This window comes from Drosophila montana, unplaced genomic scaffold (genome assembly GCF_035044405.1).
Source record: "Drosophila montana isolate Dmon_TW-CO22-7 unplaced genomic scaffold, ASM3504440v1 contig_1409_1, whole genome shotgun sequence".
Classification (NCBI taxonomy): Eukaryota; Metazoa; Arthropoda; class Insecta; order Diptera; family Drosophilidae; genus Drosophila; species Drosophila montana.
In genome coordinates, this window is record NW_026996361.1 from 18519 (window position 1) to 39215 (window position 20697).

At 36.7% G+C, this 20697-nt stretch overlaps 1 protein-coding gene and 1 long non-coding RNA gene across 3 annotated transcripts in view; one reads left to right on the forward strand and one right to left on the reverse strand.

Moving 5' to 3' along the window:
• Positions 1–2681: 2681 nt before the first annotated feature.
• Positions 2682–20697, reverse strand: part of Sema1a (semaphorin 1a) — a 189483-nt gene continuing 171467 nt past the window's right edge. The window contains 11 exon segments of the mRNA XM_064683665.1: positions 2682–4920; positions 5915–5987; positions 8826–8879; positions 8951–9221; positions 9284–9491; positions 11217–11345; positions 11425–11567; positions 11929–12040; positions 12140–12283; positions 12800–12882; positions 19492–19637. Coding sequence (XP_064539735.1) covers positions 4013–4920; positions 5915–5987; positions 8826–8879; positions 8951–9221; positions 9284–9491; positions 11217–11345; positions 11425–11567; positions 11929–12040; positions 12140–12283; positions 12800–12882; positions 19492–19637 — 2271 coding nt within the window. The 3' untranslated portion in view covers positions 2682–4012.
• Positions 6278–7256, forward strand: LOC135429418 (uncharacterized). Of its 2 annotated transcripts, XR_010436418.1 has the most exons (3): positions 6304–6527; positions 6591–6903; positions 6958–7256. It is a non-coding gene; the product is annotated as an uncharacterized LOC135429418 (long non-coding RNA). The 2 variants fall into 2 exon arrangements; XR_010436417.1 differs by having other exon boundaries at positions 6278–6527; positions 6591–7256.

Sequence of the window (20697 nt, forward strand, 5' to 3'; positions counted from 1 at the left end):
TAAAAATTGCTGAGTTGTGTTTGTTTTCCATTTCAAGTTCTGATTTTTTGTTGTTAATGTTTATCTTTATGTTAATGATTAGTACTTCATGGCATTTGTCTCACAAGTTTTGCATATGCAGAAAGGTTTCAGAAATTAATATTTGTCACTAGTAAAATACTTGTTATCCTTGAATTTGTTTTTGGTTTTTCTTAATTTTTTTTTTAAAAGCATTTCCAGACAATTTGTCTGCTAAAGTATTTGTTAATTGTAAGTGTGTATGCATGTACTTATAGGTAGTTATATGCATCATCTATGAGTGTATAATTAATCATGTTTCTTGCTGTTTGTTTGTTCTTGTTCTTCTTCTTCTTCTTGCTGTTCTGCAGGCATACTCTGTAAAACCTTTTTAATTGTTGCTTGAATCTAAATAACAATACTTGCCATAATATATCAAGTATAGTATCTATTTTGTATGGTATGTAAATGTAAAGTGTATAAAAGTTAATGATCTGATTTAATTTATAATTATATGTACTTGTATGTAGTATTTACTCGTATGCAATGCTATAAATGTAGTTCTAGATTTTAGAAGAGTCCGCTAGTTAATTATATTCTACGTTTCCTCCAATTCTATACTCTTGTTCTTTCACTTATTTCTTTGTTGTTGCTCTTTTAGTTTTAGTTGCTGTTGTATGCTAAGTATGTGTCAATTGTAATTTAGTTTGTAATTTCTTTTTATACTTATTTAGTATGTTACGTGTTTGTATTGCTTTTGATGTATTCGACACTTGATTTGATAAATTGATTTTAAGCAAACATAAAACCCACAATTGTTTTTAACCAAAGTGAAAAATTGAACTAAATGGTAATTATGTATATGAATTCTTGTATAATTTTTTATTGTTATCAAATAATTAAAATCAAGTCATATAAAAATTAAATTTATAAATTGTTGTATGTACACTAACAAAGTAATATGCTGGAGCTTATACAAATTATAAATGCAGTCAAATAATATTAATAACTTAAAATGTGTCTTTGGCTCTTTAAATGCAATTAATTTTAGTGCATTAATTGCGCCAAATAAATAAATACAACTAATTGTTTAAAAAAAAAACCAAATATGTGTTCGTTTCTTTCAGAATTACATGCATATTTTTAATTACTGTTTATTCTAGGATAATTTGTGTTTTTGTTCTTCCATTCTTTATACATTTGCTTTGATTTAGATATTACTACGCTTTCATTTCGTTTTTCTTATATGCAATACAGAACGTAAAGTTATTTTGCTTAATTCGTTTTCTTTAAGCTTTATACAAAATATGTTTTCTCATTTTATTGGCTTATTCTATGAAAGAGAAACGTGTTTCACTTAGCAATTTAGCCAACGCCCTACTCTTGAATATTTGCAAAAATGTCGATTTTATATTCTATTTATTATTACTCGTAAAGTCTCTATAGCTAATGTTACGTTATGCTTTTCACTATCTTTTGATCGATCACTTTTTTGGAAATTGTATATTTATGTTGAACAAAAAGGAAAATAATGAAATTTACTGATATCTTTTGGAATTGGTGAAGCTATGATTCCATTATAAGGATTACTGATTTTTATATACACTAAGGAATTTCCTTACTGTGAAACAAGACATTTCTGATCAATGCTCAACATTGCTTTTGTGGTAATTGTGCTTGAATTGAACAAAATTTATACTCATAAACAACTGAATTTGTTTTGATTATTAAAAGCAAATCCAAAGAAAATAAAGAAAACAGAAAAATATCCATGTTTATGGATGCTCGTTCGTAAATTGGATATTTATCGCATCGACGCGTACTCCTTTTCTATTTATGGCACATATCGCACATATGTACAGTTATACACTTCAATAATGGTATTGCGTATAATGCTATACATATTATACAAATTTTTATTTAGTAGATCAATTGGTTATAAGCATTATTGTACTTGTATGCAATTGAAGGAGTGAAGTACACGTAAAAGCATAAGGCTGCAAATTAAATTGACCGTCGTTCATCTATTACATAGTTCGAATATGTATCTGAGATGTGTGGAACAAACAAACTAGGTTTCAAAGCAGAAGTGACCCAATTCTCTGTCTAGGTATTCGGTTCGCTGTTAAATAGTAGGTATCGAGTGTTTAGAAAGTCTACTGTTAGCCTTATATGTAGGTTGAATAGAGTTAAAAGCAACGTTCCGTAGTATGTAATGAAATGTAAGCTGCTGGCAGTTCCTTTAAAGCTTATCATATGTAAAGTAAAATGCACAATTCAGTTTCTATGTACACAGATTGTAATCGTTATCGTAATCGGGTATCGATAAACAAACATGACCAAGCAAAACAGGAGCAACATTTTTGATTAATTATTTGTATGTATGCATTTGTGTAAGTATGTACTTAGTTTGTTGTGTGTATTACGAGTATATCTTTAATTTTAAAAACTAACTTGTTTTTATTTTCTCTCGTTTTTTACTATTTTGGTATTTTACTTATTTATAAATCAGTAATAAGCGTTTCGTTTTTTTTGTTTTAATTTATTTTGTTTTTTTTTGTTTCGTGTTTTTTAACTTTTGTTTTTTGTATATTTTTACTATTTTTTTCTGTTTGTTTGTTGTTGTTTTAAATGCAAAAAATCGTATGTAATGTATAATATTTTATAATATTTGATGTGGGTGATTTTTTTTAAATACACAACTTCTCTTGTCTTTAATATTATTTACAAATTGCATTGGAAATCCCTAACTTTGCTCGTTTCTAAAAATGTACATGTTTACTAATTTACGAGTATTTTTCATGCAATATATGCCATCTGCCATTTGTCAGTATGTGTGTGTGTGTGTGGGTGTATTAATTAACAATAATTTTACTTCTCATCATAGTTCTTGAGTTTTTGTTCACAACAAAGTTCTGTTGATGCCTACTCACACTTATGCATAATCGTATAATTAGCAGCTCTCAGTATATGTGTGTATATATATTATGTATATAACTATTTATAAATCTTGTGTATAATTCTCATTGTTTTTTTTTTTATTTTGTTGCTGCTGCTTGTGTAGATATATCATAAATCTTTAATAATTTCAAAAATGCAAACTATTCACTTTATTGCGACTAAGTTTAGTTGGGTGTAAACGCGTATACCCCTATGCTATAAGTATGTCCCTACATACATACATATGCGTTAGCAAACAAAAAGAAATTCTAACTGTAACTGTACTTTATACGTATGCCAACAAGCCATTCGGAGAAATCTAAGCTAAGCCAGCCCATTCCAATAAGTAAGCTATTCCATTTTATTGCCCAGAGGGTTGCCCTTAAAAGCGGTTGCCGAAATTCCATTAAATAATATATGGTATATCTAATTTATGCTTGAACAAAAATATCTGGTTTTTGGAAATATAAATTAAGCACAATAGCTTTATCTTAAAGGAAACAAAATTATTGGCTCAATAAATATCGCAATTACATGAGGAAATAAAATAAATCGTTGTTAAGTTATTTTGTTTCTATTTAATGTTTAACAATTTTGTTTGTTGCAATGATTTAAATAAAATATAAATAAATTATAGAGGTTTATAATTTCGTTTCTTTGTATTCCTATATACCCTACGATTTTTGAGACAACCCTCATCTATATAACTGCTTGTACACTTTAATCGATTGAGTTCCCTATTTCCACTATAAGAATGCCTCTGCCCTTTGTAATATTTATGTAAAGTCGCATCTAAAATTGGCAAAAATTATATATATATATATATAAACTCCAAACTTTCTACGTGACTGTGAGTGGGGCTTGCAAATGTATACGTGTGTGTGTGTGTATGAGTGTGTATCGCAGGCTAATTTAGTTTACAGAAAATACAAATTTCACATACTATCGATACGATTTGTGAGCTATATATGCAGGTATATATAGTTATATATATAAATATGTTAAGATTGCTACAAGTACAGTTAGGAGTTTAGGGGTTGGACTGGCAAATGCGAATCGAATAAAGGGTGCGCCGCTAATACATCTCATTCTCATCCCAATCGACGGACTGCAGGACGAGCTTATCCAACTCCTTGGAGTCGCCGTTGCTGCTGTTGCGCCGCCGACGCTTGCGCTGCAGATGCGCCCACTTTCGATTCAGCTGGGCCATTTGCGGCGTCGCAAACATTGCGGCAGCAGCGGCGCTCAGCTTTGTGGGCGTTATGGCATTGGACTTGGGCGTGCCGGGACTCATGCTGAACAGCTCGCGATTGCCGAAACGAAATCTACGTGGCGGTGGCAACGGCGGCGCGGAGGTGGAGGCGGAACCCGCAGCAGCTACTGACAGCTGCGGTGTGTCGTAGGGTGGCGGCGGCGTAATCATGGCCAATGATGATGTGTCTACATCGGCGTCGTCCAAGTCATCATTGTCGTCCTCCTCGTCGTCGTTGTCGTCGTCATAGGGTTGCATTTGGAATGTGGCATCAGAGTGGGCATGCCGAAAGAGTGCGGGTCGCGCCTCGTACAGCTCGTACGAGGGCGAGCGCGGCATGAGCATGAAATGGGCGGTCTGCGGATCTGTGGGTGACTGCGGCTGTATGGGCGTTACGGGCATAGACTTGGCTAGCTGCTTGCTGTTGGCCAGCACTTGCTCGTGCGGTTGCTGCTGCTCTTGTGCTTGGTGCATTGGTTGTGTAGGCGTGGGCGTGGGCGTGGGCAACGCCTGGATGAGTGGCATCGATTTGGTGTTACATATCAATCAATCACGGTAAATGTAGCTGCAGTTCTTGGGGCTCTCCTGCGGACTGGGACTGCTTGATGGCGGAGCTGGACTGGAACTGCTGTTCGACATTACGGGCGATGAGCCGGAGCTGGAGTGCGGCTGCTGTTGCTGTTGCTGCTGCTGCTGTTGCTGCTGTGGGCTATTTGAACGGTGCTGAGTTACTGCAATATCGAAACGGAATAACACAAACAGCGGGTCAATTGAGTTCAGCTGCCAGGTGTTGAGAGCACTTATGCGAAGTTATGCAAAGACACGACACACACGCGCACACGCACGCACTCAAATACATGTTGCAACAACACAAATAGAGTTGGATTAACATCTAATACGTATACACAAATACATACATACATACATATTTAATATTAATGTGTATACTGCATTCATTTGTTTTTCTGTTTTCAAATCTATTTTAAATAAGTTTTACACAACATTGAGTCCGTTGCAACATGCACAAATATACAGACACGCACACACATACGCAAATACACACACAGATAAGAGATATCAAATACAAAATAAATAAACAAAAAAAAATATTTAAGAGAAAATTAATAAAGAAAATATTTATTTTAGGCTTAAAAGATTTTTCAAAATCAATTTTTAAATGGAACTTTCTATTAGTTTCTTTTTTTGGATTTGGCAAAATTTTGTGGTAAACAAAACTATGTTAAAATATTTATGATATTATGAATAACTAAGTACTAATCAAAAGAAAAAAAGGGAAAATTAAATATTTTATTTTTGATAAAGTTTGATTTTAAATAACTTTAAAAATTTCTAAATACTCGAAGCAAATGAAAAATTGAATAAAATGTATCCCAACAAAGAAATCTTTTTTAAAAAAATATACAGTATATTCTCAAAGTAATGTATTCCAATTTGTATAACAACTAAAAAAAAACACGATTTGGTTTACTTTGATCGAATAAATATCAAATACATAGAGAAAGAGGACAAACACATAGAGAGAGACAGAGAGAGAGAGAGAGAGAAAGAGACACAGAGAAACTTTGAGATCGTGGGGGAACAATTCAATTGAAATTTTAATAAATTTGATTGGTTTTGTGTGTGTATGCGTGTTTGTATGTGTCTTTTACAATTAACAAATATCAACTGAAGACTCAAATCAATGAATGGAACAGAAAAACTTACCAATACCATGACGGGGCGGCTGTCTTCTTGCTCGACCAAGACTTCTGTTTCGTGTGTTTGTGTTGTTTACAGCCTAGGATTGGTGATATAATTTTTTTTATATTTTCTTTTCTTTTTAATTCTATCTTATAAACGAAAACTGCAAAGACTTTACTGTACTTGTATATTTAGAGAAATATAAAATAAATAAAAACTAATAAAATTGCTTTCAATTTAATTTGGCTCTGATTAGGTTAACAAACAAAACAAATGTAACAGCTTCCAAGAACGGAATCAAACTACTTGGATCGAGCATTTCAGGTCCAATATTCAGTTCTTATCTCGGCTCAGCCCAGCTCTGAATTAGCTTGGGCGGCATTTGAAATTATTGTCATAAATGATAAACATTCTATAAATTTAGAAATTCAGATCTTTAATTATAAGTTTTATTTATTTAAGTGTTTTATTTGAAGAAGAGCCTAAGCACGTTCTTATGTAATTGTAATTAGCAAGCAATAAACTGAAAATTGAATAGCATTACAAATGAGTATTACGTTTCTTTGTGGGTAGTTGTATTAGGTAGTATATTAGAATTATTACTAGTACATTTATCATAATCATATTGTGGATATATGTAAGTATCTAGGTTCAAATGCACACATATTCTTTGGCTAATGGGTTTATCGTTTGGATTAAGGGATCGGGAGTGTATCACTAATACGCAATGTGCTGGACACCCATGCAGAAGAAGAGTTCAAGAGTTGCCAACCTATGCGAGTGTGTATGAGGAGTGGGTTTACAAAGAGCTACAGGCACACACAGCTCATCCACGCAGAGACGCACTCACACAATAAATCGATAATCGAAAAAGAATCGATGTTCAATAAGCGATTACACAAAAATTGCAACCCTTCCGCTGGCAAATGGCAATGAATCGTCGAGTTGGGCGCGGGCTGGCTGACAGACTGGACGATGTCTTTGGACTGATCGAGAATTTTTGTCTGACATTAGTTGAGTATAATTTCGACAAAATCAAAAATGGCATTCCATAACGTAATTTACAGTTTACTCGTGAGATAAATGAAACTTCGATCAAACTGTGCTGGGTGTATGTATAATAGAAAGAGAAGATTTAAAGGTGATCAAACCGAATTGCAGAGAATATCATTCAAAAAATTTGGATCAACATTTTCTTGGCAAAATTACTTTTGAGTTTCGAATTTCAGTTGATCTCGCAATCGAGGGTATCCGCACTGCAGCTATTGAGCAAATTTTGTCAGCCGTATCAATAAATAAACAAATCAAAAATTGTAACAAAAAAATAAACAAAAAAAATCAAAAAAAAGAAAACAAATTAACTAAATTTGCTTTAGTTATGCGTGAGTATTTACCATATTTTGGGTAATTAGTCCCTGACTGGTTTCAGCCGCCCCACTCCCGTCTCAAAGGTAAACCTGATGAAAAAGGGAAGAAGAAGAAAAGATAGATAGAGTTTTGGTATTTCGGTTGCTTGGTGTTGTCCACATTTGACAGTTGATCGGCAATCATCACGATAGTGTAAGTGTTCGGTGTATGTATGTATGTGAAAAGAAGTTCAGCAATAGAGGTTAGTAAGAGTAGAGATGTCTTAGAGCGGAAATTGCAAAGATTCAACTATACAAAATGCTTAGAGAGACGCCTGCAAAGATTCGCAATCGCCCATTTCGAAAGATTGGTGTATTTCTAAAACGTCAGCGAACAATAAACAAACCCCAGACAAATATAATTAATTTCAGAACCAGAATTATGGAATAATGTACATGATTTATATATTAATATATATGGAGAGAATTATCATATATTCATGGACATGCAAATGGACGATGGCCTTGAACCAGGTTAGATATACACGTGTAGATACAAATACATATATTTATGGATAATTATATATCAACTGGATGATGGTGTTACATATACGAATGTCATAAGCTTGCGAATGACTAATACACTTAAGAATTAAGTTTAAATTAGTGTTCATTAAATAGAGTCAAGCAATGCAAAATTAAACCGCAAGAAGAAGGGACAAAATTATAGAATCTCAAAGTTTTATCTTTTAATTCAAATATATAAATAATCAAAATTTAAGGAAAGAATTTATTTGCTCTACGAATTTTACAAAACTTTTAAAAATGTATTTAAGATTAAATTTAAAAGTTAAACACAAATTATTGTTTTAAAAAACGTACTAAATTTTGTTTGAGTAATTAGTACATTAAAATTATAAATGTTAAGCTTATATTCTTTGTTAATATTGTTTAAATAATACTGAATATTTGACAAAAACGAGCAAAATTTACTATGAAGCATGGGAAGATAATAATTGAAAATCAAGATTATTTAACCAAGCCCAACACTAAAGAAAAACATTTAACAGCGTAAATCGACATATAAAATACTTAAAGAACATGCAGCTAGTATGTGAGTTAGTGAAATGCAATGCAAGACTTGAAAATAAAAATTCAATTTACAGAGTGACTGCAAAATGGCAGCTGATGTGTTGTGAGCCGCTTAATCCAAAGAGTGAGCATGATTTAAGTTCTAAAGTACACACATATCTTACGTAGATACATATAGATAAGTAGATAGGCACACATACATACACACACACACACAGAGATGCACACAGACAGATACAGAGAGATGGAGACACGCACAACAAGTTGAAAAGTGAGTCTAAGAAATACACCAATCGACGATTGAGTGAGAGTTCAATCAAATACAAGCGCACCACAAGGATTCGTTTAAGTATATACTAAATGTCAAAATGTCAACAACATCAAAAAGAGCTCAATGGATACGATTAGAGATTAGAGATCAGTATACAATGAAAATAAAAATCAAATCAAAATTGTAGTAAAACGCTTACAACAGGCACTACGAATGGCAAACTCACCTTCTTGACGCTGCGAGTGGTCGAAAAGCCATCGCCGCGTCTATAGTTCTCGCCCTGCAAAGTAAAAGGGATTAGTCTATGAGCTGGAAATTTGGGCCTGGCATCTCGTTGGATGTGGGACTCACCATCACCTGATGCGAACGCAACGTGCCGAAGTTGTCGCGTCCGCGATATGTTTGCTGGGTATTGTAACCGTCCGGTTGGAACTGGAAGAGCGTCTCCGAGTTGGGACCCTGGTGCATCTGGTGCATGGGTGGCTTGCGCAGTGTATTCTTCGGCGAGTGCATCTTGTTTTGGGGCGGCGGCTGTGGCAGCAGCACCGGTTCCGCATACGTCACCTCCTCCACCTGGGGCAGCAGCTTCGGTTCCTGCTGTATGCGGCACGATGATGGGAAGCTATGCGACATAAACAGACCGTCAACACGCTGTAGCTAAAATTTGCGTTATTGGTTACTCACCTGTTCACATTTTGACGCTGCTCAAAGTATTCATATTCCGTATCCGGATACGGCAGATTGTCATCCTCATCCTTGTGACAACGCCGGCCACAGAAGTAGCCCGTAAAGAAGCCCACCAGCAGCGAGAATATCGAACCGGCCAGCACGGCCATCACCAGAGTTTCCACTGTATATTGTGCATTGATAATATCTGCAGAAATTTGGGGACCTTCGATTAGTAAATGCACATAGTTATCGGCGGAATATGAACCAATTGTATTTATTAATTTTAATTTATTACGATACAATTTTGAGTTTTCATCGAATTAGCACATCGAACCACAACGAGTACATATATAAGTTGTTTTTTTTTTGTGTGTCAGGGTCATATTTGCAAGAAGGATTACGTGTACATATAGAATCCGTTTTGTAACCACATCAATAAACATCCAAACATCGAAATACAACGAATAACGCCCAAATTAGCGCGTTTTTTTATAACCAAATGTGGCAAAATGTTGAAACATCAATAAATGAAATGAAACAAGAAGAACAAGAAGAAGACAAAACGAGTTAATACAAGGTACAACAGCAAATTCTTAAAATACATTTTTTAGTATATACAGATGAGTAGCTAAAAATATTCAATCAAAAAATGGAACAATAATGAAAATATTAATTAAGAAATGTTTTTACATTAAAGAACGTACTAAAAAATATAATAATGAATATATATGATGCGAAAGGTTTATGTTATTTTTTTATGTCATGGCAGCTATATTTATATTAGGCTAAAATTAAAGGTTATGAAATCCACAAATTAAAAAACTAAAATAAATTTCCCTGGATAAGAGGTTATACATACATACAAGCATACAAACATACATACATACATATAGACACACATTCAAACATACATTCATACATACATACATACATACAAACATAAATACATACATACAAACATCACCAACACATTTGCCAGGCACTTACAAAAAATTCATCAACAACTGCAGGGCCTACTTGAATTCATGAGAATCGAGGAGAAGAGACTTGGTGGAAATTCGTTTTATTTAAATTTGCAGCACAGCGACAAATAAGCTTGGTCTGCGTTTGGTATTAGAAAACAACCATGCATGCATACATATATTCATAAACGCATACATACATGCATGCATGCACTAACACACACGCCCACACACACACACACAACCTTGTCAAATCACATCTCATTTTCACGAGGCTTGGCTCTTTGTTCATGGTTTGGCCTCTAGACCTATTTGGCATCTAAATCTGGCAACATTATTCTTGTAACCTTCTCAATTTCAACAGATGATGAATTAGTCTGATCCAACTGAAAAAAATCAGCTCTAAGCAAACTAATTAAACTATGCTTTATCGATACAATATATTTAAATATTGTAGCATCAGTCAAATCTTATAAACTCCCCAAATGTAAACAGTTTTGAAAAACAGAATAGATACCCAATAATACAAAAGTCCTTTTATGAAGAATTGTATAGCAGAAGAGTTTAAGGCAGGATATTTAAGTGGGGGGGAAAATGCAATAAAAAAAAAAATGAAAATACGTTTACTGTACAGCTACATTCAAGATGACGATAATAAAGCAACTAGAATAAAGTGCAGGGTAAATGTTGATTGAAATTGAAAAGCATAAAGTGGCAATATGCAAACTAGGAGGAAGCAGGGCGTAATGAGGTTGGGTGCGAGATGGCATTCAGGCAGCCAGGTAAGCACCTGGCGTGCAAAAAGAAAAGCGAATGAAATGAAAATGTGATTTAAAAAATGACAACAGACTGGTAAATATGCATATATGTATATATGTATATATTCTGTGCTATGAGTAAATCAAGCTGTTAACGATGATATAAAACAGCACATGCGAAGCAAATGAACTACAATATGTTAGGGGAAGCCCGATTTTGTGCCTTACCTTCAAAGTTCTTATCAATATTGTCTATGATTTCCTGATCTTTGCTCTGACGACGCGAATCCAGCAAATCCATGTCGTTGCGGAAGCCCTTCTGCTCACCCACATTGGCATCCTTTGAATTGATTTTGCCTGAGGACAAGGATAGCACAATGTAGTTGAAGCTGTTGCATTGGCAGCTGCAGCCACACCTGCTGGGCATTTAACTCACCTGAGGGGCAGGCCGCATGCTGACCGGTCGCCACATTCTGGTAGAAATAGTTCTCCTCCAGCCAGCGTGGCGCGCCATGGGAGCGACACTTGCCAGCAATTTTGTCCCAGGCGCAATACGGATCCTGCAATGCGACGCATTCGCTGTAAAGGAGAAGCAGAGAAGCAGGGGCGGGGTTAAGAGGCAATGGTGTAAACATATTGCAAATTGTGAAATGTAAAACTCCATAAATGCGCATAAAGTGCTGCAGCAGCAGCTGCAACAGCAAAACCCAGACAGACAAATGGCAATGTGAGCTGAAGTTGAGAGAAAGAGCTGCAGAATGTGCCCCTCTCTCACATTCCCTCTATCTCTCTCTCTCTCGCTCTCTCACTGTCTGCCAGTCTGACAGCCGACGCATGAAAGTCACGCAAATTGTTACATGAAATAAAAATGTCATTGTTCTTGCTGATATTCTGCTGTCTGACCAATCTGTTCCCCATATTGTTCAGGTGTGTCGCTTACCTGCAGCTGGTGATTTTGTCGTTGTGGCATCGATGCAGTTGTATGGCTATCACTTGACTATCCGTGACAATGATTAATTTGCCATCGTCGTAGCTGCCATCTTTCGGTTGATCTGCGTATCAAGGATTGGGGAATTCGTTTTACAATGAAAGCTCGTTACACGTTTCCTTTTAATTGAGTCCGATTCAACTGGGTCTTCAGTTCCACTTACCGTATTGCATGGTTCGCACAATTTCCAAATTGCGTATGGGCTCACTTTTGGGCAGCACATCGATCTCCTCGATGACCACCGACGTGACCTTTTCCGCAGAGTCCGCTGACTCGGCATTCACGGACTTAATGATTTTACCATGATCTGGTTGAATGAAACAAAAAACGAAAATGTAATTATAAGGAAAATTTCATTTAGGGATTATTTATTAAAGTTCCATTTTGTCGTATATGTCTTCATTGAAAAGTACAGCCATATATAATTCTGTCTAAATGGTTATTTTTGTAAATTGCGAAACCTAACTGGAACGTTAAGTTATCTATAAACCTATTAACTAATCGTCTTTTAATAGATCGATAAAAGGTTTTAAACTGTTTCCACTGGAATTCTAAATTTAGTTTCTGTGTGATTTCGACAGGCTGGTTATAGAAACGTTATCTAAGAATTATTTATTCTTTATTATTCTTTTTAGCAACTTGCTGATATATCAGAAATGTGTAATCTGCTCTAATATACCCTGCCATCACCCACGCACAGGGTATTCACGTTTTCATTGGGTCCACGGGGCGCATAGGACAGTGATATGAACCATAATGACTATTGCCGGCAGGGCAATCGGCCCCGGGGACCCCTCAACTGTCCATGCCAAATGCGACTCACCTGTGCCAACGAAAATCACATCATAGGTCTTGCCGCCGGGTGTTTTGATCTGTGCATCTACCGCAATTTGTGTGAAGCGATAACTGTAAATGGAGTAAAAAAAAATATGAAAGTAAAGTGTCAGTTAGAGCAAGATAAAAGGTTAATAGCTTGAGGTTTTCATTTGAACACAGAATAATAGGAAACTTCATTCAATTTTTCAATTTAATCGAAGAGAAAAATTGATTCCTTCTTTTTCGTATATCTTATGAATACAAATTTAAGATAGCCGATTTTTTAATAAAAAAATGATTGACCATAGACAAATTTATCCAAAAATATGTTATTGATTTAAAAAGAAACTTTTTCTGAACTAGGCACAGAAATATCCAATCTTTAAAAGAGAATCTTAAAAAGTTTAAAAATTAAAACATAGAAAATTGAAATTCAGTTGTTATAACTAGATTTCTACGTTACGTAATGTCGTTTGGATTGTAAAATAGTGTTGCCTAGTGTTGTTTAACAGTGTATTTGACCAACTTTGGTGTTGTATGTTCAAAATTGGAACCACAAACAACATGTCAATGCTGCCAGCTGAATGACACAACAGGACATTTTGGATAGGCGGCTGGTTTTTGGTTAGACACCATTAATAAAGGACGGACAACGGAATGGTCGCAGCTATCGGAGCGGGACAGCGAGCTGGGGCAGGGAGAGAATGGTGAGAATGACAAACAGAATGACAGAAAACCACAACAGCGGTAGCAACGACTGCGACAGCAGCAACAACATACACCCAGCAGCAGCAGCAGCAACAACAGCAGCAACAATGTGTGTGTATTTATATGTAAAAACATATTGGAGCAAACAACAAAAAAGACATGAAATAAAAACGGAAATTTCTCTCTGATTTCACCACAAAAATGTTGAACGTTAGCGTCGATGTTGCTGCTGCTGCTCCTGTTGTTGTTACAGTTGTCCTTGTTGCAGGCAACATTTGTGGCTGTGCGCTTGGCTGCCTTGTCTATTGTTGCTTCCATGTTGGTTTTTGTGCAACTGTTTTATGTATTTGTGTGAGTTGCTGGCTCGATTTAAATGCAAATGCTCGCCATGGACAGCAGCAGCAGCAGCAGCAGCAGCAACAACATCAGCAGCAGCAGCAGGACCAGAACCAGCAACAGCAACAGCAGCAACAGCCACAACAGCAAATGGCTCCTGCTGGACGGAGCCCGTTTGGTATTGTGCATTGTTTTATTGTTAATTAACAAATCTCGTTTTTGAGTTTTAGTTATGTTGCTCAATTTTCTAAATGGCCAAAGAATTGCATCGCTTTTTGGCTTGTCCGGCAACGAGCAACTGCTGGCTTAAATGGCCTCTATTTTGTGATGACTGCTGCGGTTGCCCTGTTGAAATGTGCGCAACAGTATGTGCAGCTGAGATTTGGGAATATACTAATGTTTGCCCTGGGCCAGATGGGGCAAGAGCTTAAACCAAAATTGAAAAAGTTCACCATTGTGTGGCAAATATATCTTTAGGCCTCGATTGTTAAATCCGTCGCAACGGCAAAATATAAGTTTTGCATTTATGGTACCTCCAACTGCTTCAGTATTCAAATACCAGTGCTGCAAAACTCTAGATGTTTGCTACAATCAATAACCACGGAATTCGATAGTCAGTATTTTCAGTAATATTGATATCTTGAAATATTTGCATAGAGCTAATTAAATAATAACTTTAAATTTGAAAATGATTATTGTGATAATCTACGCTTTTTATATCAGATGTATTAATTTTAATTTTAGTATTTTTATATATTATTTCAAGCTGTATACGAATAAAACCTTCATTTTATTGAATTCCATAACTTTCATTTACAAATCGCGCTGTTAAGTGATACAAATTTAATATATTCTTCATATTTTGTAGAATGATTGAAACTGAGACATTTTTCGATCATTGTGGAACAAACTATTTAATCAGTAGAGCTGCAAGCCTTGCAGATAATGAATGATAAACAGCCTGTTGGCAAAATTATTTTAATATACTGCTCCTTGAATAAAATGCCGTCAAATTGTATGTAAAATCTGATTTTGCAATTGATGGTATTAAATTGGATTTGTTATGCGATAAATAATTCAAATTAAATTTAAAATGATTTTATGCTGATAATCTGAAAAGAAACTTTCCGGCAAAAACTAACCATTTAAGAGGAATGTGTTATGTGAATCGTTTTTGTGGCCTGGGAAATTCTTCAATTATGGTCACAAATTTTAGGAAACGATAAATAAAATATTTAATGCAATGTGAGTTGAAAGCAAAGTTGAGACGGCTTATGAATTAATTCCCAACGCAACAAAAGCAGCCGAATGAAATGAAATGAATCCAAAGCAGAAAGAAACCAATGGACGAAGCATTGGCCTGGAGTGGCAAATCCCAGTGAATGGTAATGCAAAAGTGCTGCCAAAAACTTTGCCGGCCGAAAATTACAAAAAAGGCAAAGGCCACGCCAGCACGAAACAACAACAATAGAATGAAGAGACATTAACAAAATAAAAATACAAATAAAAAATAAAAGAAAAAATAAATATACAAAAATGGAAAGAAAAGAAAAGGACACTTTTAGAGAGGCAGGTTCGGGTGCGAGTCCGAGCAGCTGGCAATTGAAACTTGCACAATTTTTGCCAACTTTTGTGTCGCTCCGATGAGCTTAGACCCGGCGATGCTGACAACAACAGCAACAGCGATGAGGGTCACAAGTGGAAGTCAACTCCATGCGATATGGAATGAAATTAGTGAGGCAGCCAGCGTCAGAGCCAAAGCTGAATCTGAAGCGGGAACGGGAGCTGAAGCTGGAGATGGAGTCAGTGAGTGAGCCGCAGCCGAAGGGCAAGGACATGCATGATAAAGGCCATGACAGTAAAAGTGGCAGAGGTATAAAAACTTGACCGATAAGATAAGCGCACATAACAGAATTGTGGCTGGCACCTTGGCCATGGCACTAGCACGGAACAGGTACGGGTACGGGTACTGGTACTGGCAGGGAAAGAGGAGAGCCAGGGTATGGTCAACCAGCTGGCAGAAATCTGTCGAGTACGGATACTTCCGGGTCGACCAGGAAACAATTTGTTACAGAGCCGGTGACCCCAGCGACTTGCAACTTGAAGCATTTAACTTTTGCGGAGATGCTAAAACTTTCAACTTATAAGAAACTTTGCTGGCTCTGGCAGCTCCGCCAACCCAGCTATCAGCCACTTGTCGCCCCCTGGCATATTCAAATGAGTATCCTGCGGTGTCTGGCCGCTGTGTGTGTGGCTCCACCTCATCTCTAGCTCCATTCTGTGATTTATTTATTCGCACACACACATACGAATCGTGGCCCTGGCAGCGCTGTACCCGAAACGCTTTACTCAAATAAAATTATAATAAATTTATGCTTCAGCCCAACGCCATAAATTTTGTGAATTTTTGATTTGATTTTGGCATTTGTGTTCAATAATGCCAAAAACAGAAACACCATCGAATTCCCATCCTCCAGCCCTGACCCAATTCAAGTCCAATTCGAAGTGCTTCCTGTCCTCGTTTTCATCAAATTGGTCAGTTTGTGGTCTTCCTTAACACTTGTGTAAGTTATGCATTGCTTTAATTTAAATAAATAATATTTGAGCAACAGACTCGCTTTGGGCTAAAGATCTTTAAGCGCGTTAACCAAGCTTTAAGGAAGTGTCAAAAAATGTGCTAGGCTGAGTGTCAAAGACTGTTAGTTAATTCCCATATAAGATATATATTAATATTAATGTGAAATCAAAATTATTTCTACTCTAGTGAAATTCAGTTAGATTATAAAATCACGTAGATGTTCTCAGAGCTATGTTACATGATTTGACATAATCCTGTTATCTGACAGAATGTAAAAATGTTATCAGTTAAATGTTAACTAGAGCAGCTGCTAACATTTTGGTTCGTTTATCTTAGGATTGAACTGGGATTTATCATTTTAAAACAGGATTTAATGGAGTATGAGTTCAGCCGATTTAATTGTAAAGAGCTGGTATTAAATTCACGCAAAACTTTAGCGTCTTAAGTACATAACAATTGTTATAAATTAATATCTGTTAAACTTATTTGATTGGAATTATGCATTTATGATTTTTTGCAAACATATTACGTCATGTGTTTAAATGATATCAATAAAATCTTGATGAACCGAAAACTTAAATTGCATGTTGGGCAACATATTAGTTCAGCTGTGGCGTTCATCACCTTTAACTGTGAGTCATGCGGTTAAATGGAAGACAGCCAAAAGAGTTGCGGACTCTTTCAACTGTGCGACTTATTTCTGGCAAATGCAACTGTAACTGCAATTGAAGCAGTTGCAGCAGCAGCTGCTGCAGTAGCAGTAATATCTGTGACTGAAAATTGCATTTGTGCATGACCGAGTTACGCGTTGTGACTGGCCAAAAGAGCAATTGGGTCGCCGTATAAATTGGTGCGCAAATTCTATGGTAACTTTTGAGCTTTTCAATTGCATTGGGCATGATTAAATTCTGATGCGTGTCCTCTCGCCTCCTGCTTATTGTGGGGCTCTAGCCAAAAGCACAATGAGTCAGTTGCAGTGCGAGTAAGTGGCCAAAACGAACACGTTGCCCCCGCAACACCCACGGATGCGAGCCGTGCAACCACTTCGCTAATGCCACTCGCCCGCACTTGCATTTGTTGTGGTCTGCTCATGTGTGTGTGGATCGACAAAGAACCGGTCGGGTGGGCGGGGCTTGGTTCGAGTGTGTGCGCGGGCGTTTTGGGTAGGAGGAGTGCAGTCTCCGCTGTTCCGGTCCTACGTGTTCCATATTTCATTCTAATTTATTCAGTTGTGCATACATATTTTCGTTACGGGTTGCCTCGGCGCATCCATGCATTTCCTTCTGGCTGGCTCGGTTCGTTTGGTTCAAACTATCGCTTGACTGCAGCAACATCAGCAGCAGCAGCAGCAGCAGCCGCAGCAGGTGCCCTCGGCACCACCCCCAACCGCCAGCCCAGTCCGCATCTCGCTTTCGGAACTGCCGCTTGGCTCTGCTCAGTGGCTTGCATATGATTTACTCTTTAAAGTTTACCGCACCCCGTCTCAACAGCCCGTAATTGTGGCTCAATTACATGGAAAAGTTGCCAAATTGAATTTTTAAATTTCCACATGTCTGAGAGAGAGTCTTGAAAATAATTTATGAGCATGCAGAAAAGCCCAAGCCCCGGACTTGGACCAGCTGTAGCAACGTCCTGCAGCATTTCAACTGCTCCGGCCAAAAGCATCAGCCTGTTTGGTTAACAGCATGTTGGCCTCTCGCTTTAAGCAACCGCACAATGTGTGTGTGAGTGTGTGTGTATATATATATATATATATATATATTTTGTTCACTTGTGTAGCAAATTCATTTTTTTGCGGCACAAACAGCACAAGTACATACAATATTCCATATTCCGACTTTTAAAGCTTTTTTTTAGAAATTAAATTGAAAGGGCAGCAGAAGAAGTTGAAATCAAGCTCTGAAAACTTAATTCATATTCTTTTTAAATTAAATATTGATTTTTAATGCAGATTTCGTCACAAAAAGTCGAGTCACAGAAATATGTGAATTGAAGCTACGTTTCTAGCACTTGGAGTGAAGGTCTCAATAGGAAGGGGTCTAAATTATAATGTACAATTTCATTCATACGATTTAGAAAGACAGAGATATACATACAAGATATACATACATACAAATATTTATGAATATTCTCTGAGCAACAATAAATCAAAGCAAACAAAACAGGGCAAAAGCTTTTGCTTTTATAAAATTTACATTATGAATGCAAGTTTTGTTTGCTTATTTTCAAATTTCTGAATATTTAATATGAATCTTATGAAATCCATTCTCGCTATTTAAGAGAAAACATTTCTATCAATTTTAGACCTTTTTTTAACAGCTGCAAACATTTTGCAAATAATATGAGTTCATATTCAAATTGACTTTGTATTGTGAGATGGGGTTCTACATGATTTTCATCTTTTAATGCTTGCACATTTTAAAGAGTTAAATTTTCAAAACAAATTATAAAAATGAATCAAGCAATTTAAGGCATACAATTTTGTTCAGGCCAATTCCAGCTGGACTTATCATAATAATCCAGAAAACAAATTGGCCTAAATTTGTGTAACATATTTCGCACTAAAATGTTACACGCATTCGACTTTCGACTTTATGCCCATATGGCTAGAATGGGTATATTTTTTGTACGTTTTACAGCAGTCGCGATTACGACAGCTGCATGCGAAAAGTTGTGCCATATCAGATGGCGAGGAATTTGTTATTTAAATGAAATTAGTTGGATTGCGGAGCACTGAAATTGGTTCGTCACGTATTCACTTGGCTACATCCGCAAGAGAAGTGGCATTCGCAGTGGCAGTGGCAGATGCAGCTGCAACTGCAGCTAAAGTTTTTACAATCCACACACGGAACTCATGTCCTCGCCCGCTCCCAAGCGGTGCCACCCCCTCGTTCCTACTAGTTATGAGCGCATAGTTTTGACTCTGGCTTTGGCTTTGTGGAATAATATTTACATTGCCGCAGCATTATTCGGGATTGTAGCTTATGGGCTAGTCTGTGACGTGCCCCTTGAAGCAAGAGAAAGCGAACTGAAAGAGAGGGAGTTACGTATATGTAGGGTAGGGGGCTGGTACTTACATTGTGCTCGTCCGCACCAAAATCGGTTGACCGAAAAATGCCGGAACATTCTCGTCCATTAGCGAATGTGTTTTGATGAAATTTAATGTGGGATCCGGCAGCGTTCGTGAATCATTGTGACAGGCGCCGGGGCGCGGCTCGGGCACCTACAAAAGACGATGACGACGACAACAAGATAGAAATATATATATAAATTATTGGTATCCCGCATATGACTGCAATGTGGTTATGGTTATGGTTATGCTCGGTCAGTTGCCTTCCTCTCCCGCGTCCACTCGCTTGCGTTCTCTTTGCTTGCCACAAAAAGGAACGTATAAATTGCATTTGCAGCGCTCGCGTTGCTCGTAACATATACCCGTACACAACGTTCCGGAAATTGCACAGCACGGCCAAGTGCAGACGGACAAAGACCCGCCGGAAAGTGTCCTTTGTGCGCGTGTGTGTGTGGGTTACTGAGTTTTCTGTTTTGGCAATGATTTGGTTTATGAATCGCCAGCGGAAAATGCACGCTCAGATGTTGACTTGGCTGATTCGTGTGTGTTGTGTGGAAATTATTAAGTCAGCATTCAGGCGAGCATCTCTTTTAAAAGGATACAAGCTTTGTCGGTCTGAGAGCAAACGCTTTGCCTTGTGCAATGCAATATTTGACTCCACTCAGCAGATTGTCTGCATCCTCAGCTATATTACACTCAAATTCAAATTAAATAGTATGCATTTAATTACATTTATTAAAGTAAAGAGCCCTCAAAATGTTTCCAGCTTTAATAAATATGCTCAGTTGCACCTGAGTAGCTCAGTATTATAGATCAGACAAACTTTTAATAGTCTGTGCAAAGTAGTCTGGGAAAATATCTATATGTCTCTGATCTCTATGATAGGAAGGATTCTATACTGATTTTAACATAGGCAATCGAATATTGGAATTCATTGAGTGTGTTCTTTTCAAATTGAATTGAATTGAAAAACCTATTATAAGTTAATAAATTATTTTTGTTAATTTAATAAATATTCCTTTAAGTTTTATAATTGCCAGTTCCCAAATTCCTACACTTTTCTGGTACTATCTCAATATCCCACATACTTCACTAAGTGGAAATTCTTTCACAGTTTATAAAATGAGAGACTACAGACTGCCTCAAAAAGAGCTGACTAAACGAATAATAAAGTTGGTTCTGAGTTTTTGCAAAGTGTTTGCATTCCTTCTTC